General features: G+C 57.8%; 2 protein-coding genes across 9 annotated transcripts in view; one reads left to right on the forward strand and one right to left on the reverse strand.

Annotated features, from left to right (window-relative positions):
* DOK4 (docking protein 4) overlaps positions 1–7,623 on the forward strand; it is a 13,774-nt gene extending 6,151 nt beyond the window's left edge. For 5 of the 8 annotated variants that reach the window (XM_010861887.1, XM_010861884.1, XM_010861881.1 and 2 more), the window contains 8 exons: positions 290–542; positions 3,916–4,023; positions 4,182–4,296; positions 4,565–4,684; positions 4,774–4,963; positions 5,620–5,758; positions 5,921–6,044; positions 6,162–7,623. In XM_010861887.1, the coding sequence (XP_010860189.1) occupies positions 477–542; positions 3,916–4,023; positions 4,182–4,296; positions 4,565–4,684; positions 4,774–4,963; positions 5,620–5,758; positions 5,921–6,044; positions 6,162–6,280 (981 nt within the window). In that variant the 5' untranslated portion in view covers positions 290–476 and the 3' untranslated portion in view covers positions 6,281–7,623. Of the gene's footprint in view, positions 1–38; positions 543–3,915; positions 4,024–4,181; positions 4,297–4,564; positions 4,685–4,773; positions 4,964–5,619; positions 5,759–5,920; positions 6,045–6,161 lie in introns of those variants that run through there. The other 3 variants (XM_010861885.1, XM_010861886.1, XM_010861878.1) reach the window with 2 other exon arrangements.
* The window catches only part of POLR2C (polymerase (RNA) II (DNA directed) polypeptide C, 33kDa), an 8,501-nt gene continuing 7,285 nt past the window's right edge, over positions 7,578–8,793 (reverse strand). The window contains exon 9 of the mRNA XM_010861877.1: positions 7,578–8,585. Within this exon, the coding sequence (XP_010860179.1) occupies positions 8,441–8,585 (145 nt within the window). The 3' untranslated portion in view covers positions 7,578–8,440. The remainder of the gene's footprint in view (positions 8,586–8,793) is intronic.

An 8,793-nucleotide genomic window follows, 5' to 3' on the forward strand; every position in this document is an offset into this window, starting at 1 on the left:
CCCTCTCCCCCCACCTCCACAGCAGGAGCCGGAGCCCGTCCTCCCAGGAAGGGGTTAACCGTGTGAGGGAGGGGACTGGGCTAGACCATTTTCCTCGTAGAGGCCTCCACCTCGGGGTTTTCCTGAATGGTTCTGCCGTCCTGGGGTGGGGAGGGAAGGGAAGGAAGAAGGGCGGGCAGAGGGAGGAAGGGAGGGGACGAGTGTGGGTAGAGGAAGGAAAAAAAGATCGAGACGGCCAGGGGAAGAGAAAGATGTCACTGTCTAATCTCCCTGTCATTTTTATTTCCAGCAGGCGCCGGGCGAAGGAGCTGCTAGAACAATGCTGAGGCAGGCAAGGTGAAGAGCAGCTCCGTGCAGCAGCCCCGTCGGAGGATCTTGAACAGGTGATCGGAGGAGCCGGGAAAACCGAGGCCACCTGGGCATCCCTCCCCTCGGCGCCCGGGAGAGACGAGCCTCAAAGACACGGTGGAGAAACCATGGCGACCAATTTCAACGACATCGTCAAGCAAGGCTACGTGAAGATGAAGAGCAGGAAGCTCGGGGTGAGCCACCTTCCAAGGGGCCCTGGGTCTGGCATCTGGGATGTCGGGGGTGCACGGCCACCCGCCGGTTCCTGGCTGGCCATCGTGCATTGCCGGTCTCTCGAGGTTTCTGGCCGGCGGGCTGCCTGGCATGTGCCTGGGCCCGGCTCTGCCCACTGCAGCCCCCACCCCAGCCCGGCTGGCTGGAGTCCCAGTGGCTGGGCCAGTGGTGGTGGCCGATGGGCAGGCGGCTCGCCTGCTATTGTTGAAGTTGTCGCCCGGGCAGCGGCTGGAAATGCCGGGCTGTATCTGAGCTGAGACCAGCTTGTCACTTCCCCTTGCCATCACCTCCTCGTCTCCCCCTCCCCTCCCCTGGCCTCTTTTCTTTAAAGTACCTCATCTCTCCTGCTTCCCGTAGCTTTCTGTGTACCAGCATTTATTTATTTTGTCTTCGGTTGTTGCTTCTATGGTTGAAGTATTGGCCAAGGAGAGTGGTTGGTTGTTGGGGGTAGGGCAGCGGTACGAGGGGCACAGAAGCTGGCATTTATGTGGTTTATGAATGAGCACCCGGGCCGGATGGCCCATGGCACTGGGCCCGGCTGCTTTCCTCCCAGGTTTTGGGGGCTTGGAGGGCCTATGGAGATGAGGCCTCAGATGCACCTTTGCTGGGTGTGCACCCTCTCCCACCCCCTACTGCTGAAACCGCCCCCCAAAAGGCATGAGCAGGGGCCCCAGGGACCAACTTAATAATCTTGGTGAGGTTGTCCCAAGAGCTGACTTTATTCCCTGACTCTCCCCACTCTCTCCATTGAGGGGTCTCCCCAGTAAGATGGAAACCCTGGCCCCTGAGATAGCCCAAGTCTTGTGTTTACCTGGGCCCCCTGCTCACCCTCCCCTCCCCCATGGCCTTGGTGGGAGTGGGGGTGTGATCTGACTTTCAAGGCTTCCTGGCTCAGCAGAGTGGGCTGGCGGAGGAGCTGGGCTCTGATACTCAGGGGCCCCTGCGTGGGTACCAGACAGAACAGGACTGGCCTTGGAGCAGGGTGGTTCTTGCGCCCCCTTCCACTTCTGTGGCCCTCACCCCAGGGCCCCTGTTGGGGGCTCTTCTGTCCAGGCAGGGGGCAGCCACTTAGCTGGTGGGCACATTGGGGTCTTACCTGGATTTGGACTGTGTCCCAGCCTGGGCCCTGGTGGCCATCAGCCACTGTGTTCTTGCCCTGAGAGAAGGATGGAGCCCATTTGGAGCACAGAACGAGGAGAAAAGCTAAGGCTGAGGTGGGCAGGCAGGGGGCAGGGGCCCAGCTTCTAGTGTGGCTCCTCCTTCCCCAGGGCCCAGACCTGTCAGCGCCTTCAGGTCCCCAGGGGCCAGCTGGGCCGAGGGCGGGTCCAGAGCAGAGTTTCCCAGGAAGCCAAGGCACTTGAGGTGGCCACTTGGGCTTAGAACCTGGCCTGTTTCGGGGGAGGCCTGGGAACCTACGGTGGGCACAGTCAAGGGCAGGGTTTAGGAGCTGGGCTGTGGCCAGGCCCCATCTGGAGTCACCCCCACTCAGGGAACTCGACTTCCCCCTGCAGATCTGCTGTGAGGGGCTGGGGCCACCGGGCCATTCTTGTCTCAGGCCAGCCATTCTTGTCTCAGCCCACAGAGGTGAGGGGGGAAGGGCTGAAAGAGATCGGGAGCGGGCCCTCCTACCTGCCAGGGCTTTCCTCCCAAGGCAGAGCTGTGGCAGCGCGTTTCTGAAGCGCTGATCAAAGACCTGTGAGAAGTGGGGAAGGAGGGCTCTTGAGCACAGTGGCTCCCTGGGGCTCTGTGTTCGTGCGAGTGTGTGTGCGTGCGCGTGTGTGCATGTGTGTGTGTGTGTATCTTGTAACCAGGCAACCAGAGCGCTCAGGCCCCCAGGCCTTCCGCCCCTGCAGGCTGCACAGAGCCCCGCCTGGCAGGGCATATCTGAGTTGGCAGCATTCATGCATTCATTCATTCATTCATCCATCCATCCATTCACGGTCTCTACACATGATCATTCACTTGTTCAGCAGGCTCTGTTCACAAGGCTACTGGGATGTGAGGATTCTGAGAATAAAATACAATCTCTGCCCTAAAAGAGCTGCTCAGCTTAGAGTTGAGGCCTGCTGGGGTTTATGCAGACAGGCCGAGGGCTGAGCCAAGGTCAGGGGGGCAGGGACAGACGTCTCCTGGAGTCTCCAGAGCCTGAAATAGCCTGGTGTGAGTAGCTTCTCAGGATGGAGACTGCCTTGGCCCACCGCACTCTGGGAACCTGCCTGCCGAGGATCTGGTGCCCACATAGCAGGGCAAAGAGGAGGGCCCCTCAGTCTCCATGCTGCCAGTGAGAGGAGCACTGGAGATTCCTGCGGAATGGCTCTGCCAGCCTTCTAGAGTGCTTGCTGAAAGAGTAGGTACACCCCAGCTGGACTTTGGGCTGGAAAAGAGCCATAGGAGGAAGAGTCAGAGGCCCAGGCAAGTGGCTAGGGCCACCAACGTTGCAGCTCCCGGCTCCCTGGCTCCTTTGCCCCTCGGATGGAGTCCGGGAAGCTATAGAGAATTTAGGTGGATTTAGGCAAGGGTCACTGGCGGTGGTTGGGGCAAGGAGTGATGAACCTCACTGGGGACGGCTCTGTGCTCTGGGGTGATTCTAGGTTCCTGGCTCTGCTCCTTGACCTCTGAGAGCACCTGGTTTCCCAGCTGGAGCAGGAAACTAACTCTGGTTCTCTTCATTCCCAGGATGGTCCTGGAGACAAGAGGGGGTGTTACCTACATCAAGAGCTGTCCCCTGGCTCTAAGAACAAGGGCTGCGGTGATGTGCAGGCTGGGAGCGGGCTCGGGCCTGATTCCTATCCGCACGACATTGCCTCTGTCCTGGCCGGTGCTCCTGGACTGAGCCTTAGCGCAGTGGTTTCCCAGTACGGCCTTGGCTCCAGGCAGCCGGTTTTAAATACCAGTTCTGCCATTCATAAGCTGTTACTCAACTCTTGGGTGCCTCAGATTCCATCTGTAAAGTGGAGATGATAATAGAACTGACCTCAAGAGTGACCCTGAGATTAAATGTGAGGAGTGCTAATAACAAAAAGCACAAATAGGAAGCACTCAATAAATGTTGGCTACTTAGATTAAACCCAGGGCTGAACTCATAGTAAACAGTAACTCAGGAGCAACTTTTATGGAGCCAGCCAAGAAATGACTGCCTTTTCAGTTTGGGGAGGGGTCTCTTCCCCAGGGTGGGGTGTCACACTGGTGTCAGCTGTCCCAGGTCTCCTGGGCCTGAGCCCCCTAGAAGGCTATGTGGCACTGCCCCTCGTGGTAGGCAGGGAAAACTGCAGGGTCACTTTGGCTGCGCTGGGAGTGGTCCAGGGTCCATCCCCCTGCCATCTCGCCCCACAGATCTACCGGAGGTGCTGGCTGGTGTTCCGGAAGTCCTCCAGCAAGGGGCCTCAGCGGCTGGAGAAGTATCCAGACGAGAAGTCCGTGTGCCTCCGAGGCTGCCCCAAGGTTAGGGGGCCTGGGCCCTAGCTCCCCAACCTGTAAGCAGCGATGATTGTTATTCAGAGTCCTGAGGGCCAACAGGACCTCCTGGGGGTGGGAGAGCTGCGGGGGATGTAGCGGGAGGTGGTTCACCCTGGCTGAGTCCCCTGTGGATGCCGTGCCAGGTGACAGAGATCAGCAACGTCAAGTGTGTCACACGGCTCCCCAAGGAGACCAAGAGACAGGCAGTGGCCATCATATTCACTGACGACTCCGCACGGACCTTCACCTGCGACTCAGGTGAGGGGATGGGGCTGCCGGTTGTGTGCCGGTCAAGGTCCAGTTGGTAGGGGGCAGAGCCAGGCTAGCTCTCCTGATGGGGTGTGAGGTGTAGGGGAGGAGGGCGCCTTTGAGGGAGCCGCCCCCCAGGATGAGGTGGGCAGGCAGGCAGAGTCCACTGGCCTCACCCTCTCTGCCCTGCGTGCGGGGACTACTCCGGCTGAAGCAGGTGGGGTAGGCTGCCGAGGGACCCTGAGTTGGCAGCATGATGAGATACTGTTTTCTCCAGAGCTGGAGGCAGAGGAGTGGTACAAGACGCTCTCTGTGGAGTGTCTGGGGTCGAGGCTCAACGACATCAGTCTGGGAGAGCCAGACCTCCTGGCCCCAGGAGTGCAGTGTGAGCAGACAGGTGAGGCCTGGTGCTGGCACAGGGTGGGGGTGGGAGGACCTCCCCCCACCCCCCGAAAGCTCCAGGCCCTCTTGTCCTCTCCCCTCCAGATCGCTTCAATGTCTTCCTGCTGCCCTGTCCCAACCTGGACGTGTACGGCGAGTGCAAGCTGCAGATCACCCACGAGAACATCTACCTCTGGGACATACACAACCCCCGCGTGAAGCTCGTCTCGTGGCCCCTCTGCTCACTGCGCCGCTATGGCCGGGATGCCACCCGCTTCACCTTCGAGGCTGGCCGGTAGGACCCACTCGCCTCCCCACCCTCCAGCCACGGTCTTGATGGTGGCTGCCACTCACTTGTGTTGGGTGGGCCCTGTGCTGAAAGCTCATTTATCGGCATAGCATCCTGAAGGGGAACATAATATTCCCGTTTTACAGATGAAGAAATCGAGGCTCCCAGCAAGTACGTCAAAAGCTCAAATCAGATGCTGGCACTGGCACTGACCAGCTGTGTGATGGCAGACCTGTGTCTCAGTTTTCTTATCTGTCATATGGGATAATAAAAGTACCTAGCCTCATACACTGGGTGATGATGGTGACTGGGTATATCTTGAACTCTGGAGGAGCCTGCCTAGACTCCAATTCTGTATACTCCACCATGTAACTTTGGTTGTTACTTAGCTTCTGAATGCCTCAGTTTTCTCATCTATAAGATAGTTTGAGAAAAACTGTAGTAATGAGCAAACTGATTGCACACAGACCAGGTGGTGGAGAAAACAGAATGGATTAATTCTCGTAAAGCATTTAGACCACCACCAGGCCCATGGAAAATGTTCAACACGTTTGAGCTGGGTGGTCAGGCCCTCAGGTAACAGCCCTGCCTGTTCCCAAAGGAGAGCCTGAGCATGTCACATACGTGGGACGCGCCCACCACCGTGCTCTCTGTGTCCCCAGGATGTGTGACGCTGGAGAAGGGCTCTACACCTTCCAGACACAGGAAGGGGAACAGATTTACCAGCGGGTCCACAGTGCCACCCTGGCCATCGCCGAGCAGCACAAACGAGTCCTGCTGGAGATGGAGAAGAATGTGAGGGTGAGGCCGCGCACGTCTCAGTCCAGGGTAGGGGGCGGCGGGCGGGCAGTCAGAGGACCGGGAGAGTGCCAGCCGTCTCCAGCTCATGTGTATGGCAAAGGCAGGCAGAGTCTTGGGCTGGCCACCCCTGGGCTTAGCCGCTGACCCTTCTCTGCCCCACAGCTGCTCAACAAGGGCACAGAACATTACTCATACCCCTGCACGCCCACTACCATGCTGCCCCGCAGTGCCTACTGGCACCACATCACAGGTTCCCAGAACATCGCCGAGGCCTCCAGCTTCGCCGGTGAGTCACTGCTGTGCGTCACCCCCACCAGCCAGGAGGCTCTGTGGAGGACAAGGCATGCTGGGCAGGGGTCTTCTGTCCTGGGCCCAAGTCCTCAGCCTGCGTCTGTGTCCACAGGTGAGGGGTATGCGGCAGCCCAGGCCAGCTCAGAAACGGACCTCCTCAACAGATTCATCCTGCTAAAGCCAAAGCCCAGCCAGGGGGACAGCAGCGAGGCCAGGGCCCCTTCCCAGTGATGGCAGAGCTAGCGTGCTCGGACGACCGCTGGGGCTGCCTGCAGTGTCTCGTGGACGGCCTGCAGGGGCTGTGGGCCAGGAGCCCAGAGAAAGGGAGCAAGCTGTCCCTTCTCTGCCCCCAAGGGTGAGACTGGACCAAGGCAAAGGGCTGGCCATGCCACCTGAGCATGTGTGAGGGGCTGGAGCTACCATAGGACTATATACGGTTAATGATTTTAATATATATGGCTTATGACATTATTCTATATTAATAAGATTTCCCCCTCTGTCCCTCCCTGCCACCACATACACATTTTTTATCCCCATGACCAGGCCACAGTCAGGGCTGTTTCTGAATGTGAGGGCGGTGGTTTTTCCTGTCCCCCAAGGGGTACCAGCCCTCCTGCTTCAGGCCTGAGGAGGAAGAGTCCACACTCCCGGCGCCTGCTCTGGCTGCTGGCTTTCCCACGCAGCCCAGGGGTGGAGACAGCAGGTGGCTTCTCGGTCCCTCTGGGCCTGGTGGCACAGGAAGGATCCGAGCTTACACTGTGCCACTCGGCAGCCTTGCACTTCGGAGTTTTACACAGAGGTGACATCTCGCTGACACCTCAGGTGAAAATCTGGTTTTAAAGTGGTTTCTGCCCAGGCTCTTCCTGCTTCGTAGGCGAGAAGACGCCCTGGGGGCAGGGTGCTGTTACCTCAGCCCAGGGAGGGTGGCCCTTCCTGAGCTCTTTCCTGCTCCAGGGCCAGGCCGGCCCCCAGGAGGACTGAGGGGTCGGGGGGAGCACCCTGCTGCCCCCTCACTGACCAGGTGGGCAGTGCTCCCGTGGAGGGTGCTCCCCTGCCGTGTGGCCTCCCTCTGGCCAAAAGGACTCAAAAACCGAGACCGCCCCATTTCCTCCTCCCCACATGGTGCTGAGGCTCCCTGCTGAAACGCAATTAAAGCAATTGATTTTCTAGTGCTGGTATTTATTGACTACCGTGCAGAAGGGCTATCTTTCTACTCACATCAAACCTTCGGTTGTGTGTGTGCTGGGTTTTTTGTTTTTAATATTTTAGGGTTCTGATCTGTGGGAACAGACCCTGTTGTAAATAACCACTATTCGAGTCGTGGCAGGAGGATGGTAAAGCAAGAGGCCCCTCCAGACAGAGCCCTGGAGCCAGGGAGGGGCCACAGCCCGTTCAGCTCTGAACCTGACCCAGGGAATGACCACCCCAGGAGTAAGCTAGCCTGAAGAAGGGCACCCAGAGGCCACGGGAAGGGAGGCAGAGCTGGCTGGCTCGGTTCGTGGCTCGATGACGCATGAAGGAGATTATGTACGTTGTGCTCTTTATTGCCAAAAATAAAAACTTTCAAAAGACAACTACTGTTAATAAATAACCCTTCCTTTCTGTACTAGATTTCCGGTTTTCTCCAGGCTTCTCCTGCCAGGCTGCCTAATTAACTGTGTTGGGTGTGTGCCTACCTACAGGGCTAAGGGTCAAGGCCAGATCTTCATTAAGGTCCTTGTCCTCTCCCCTGCCCCCACCACACAAATTAAATCATCTGGCCATTGTTGGTGAAGATTGAAACTGATGGGTAGAGAACAAAATACAAGGTTTACTGGGGGGAAGAGGGGGATAGCCTAGGACTAATACTACTCTTAAGAGGTTCTCAAATTCAGGACACTTGAGTGAAAGGCCAACAGGGTGGCCGAGGCAGGGACTGGAAGGGCGCTCGTGCAGCCCGAGTCAGGATTCAGAGTCAGTCCCTACACATGAGCCTACAATGGTAAGCACTCCAACTCATGAACAGAAAGGGTTCGAAGTAAAGAGCTGAAATGACCCAAAGGTGAGAATCCAGCTCAGTGGTTGTCAACAGGGGAGCCCTATGGCCCCCAAGGCACACTGGGAGACAGGGTGGAAGGAGTGTTTCAGGGAGCACTGCTGCCAACCTACAGGCAGGCCCAGGGATGCTAAATGAAGGGGAAAACTGTCCTGCCAGCAATGGCAGTGGCGCCCCTGGTGATCTGTAACCGATCGAGGCTGGCATGGACCTACCCCTCCCCGCTGCTGCCTTGCTAATTGGTACTGAAGGCTTGCCAAGAAACTTGAGCAACAGCTGTCCAGTGCCCAGGAGCCAAAAAGAGTCTCAGAAGAGACCTGAAATCCAACTGTTTTGCTCAAACAGGTGAGCTGCAGCTAGTTTATGGTGAGGACGTCACTCTGGATCTCGTGGCTTAACTGGGTCTGTAAATCACTCAGCTTCTTCTTTAATCCAGAGAGGGCTGAAAGGACGATGGTCTCAGGGCGCAGAGAGCCACAAGACTCCACATTGTAGTAAAACCTGAGAGGCAAGAGTCCAGTGAGAGCCCTCCACAAAGCATTCAGGCCAGCGGGCCCCAGCTTTGGCCAAGGGCCTCCCTCCCTTCTGGTCCTGACTCCTTTCTCCCCATGAATTTGACCTTGTTCCAGGGTTGACCTCCATCCAGCTTCTTAAAAACAGTGGTCCCAGTGCACTCTGTAGGACCTCAAGAGGGCCACAGCGGCCTCAA

This window comes from Bison bison, unplaced genomic scaffold, assembly GCF_000754665.1.
Source record: "Bison bison bison isolate TAMUID 2011002044 unplaced genomic scaffold, Bison_UMD1.0 scf7180017864473, whole genome shotgun sequence".
Taxonomy (NCBI): domain Eukaryota; kingdom Metazoa; phylum Chordata; class Mammalia; order Artiodactyla; family Bovidae; genus Bison; species Bison bison.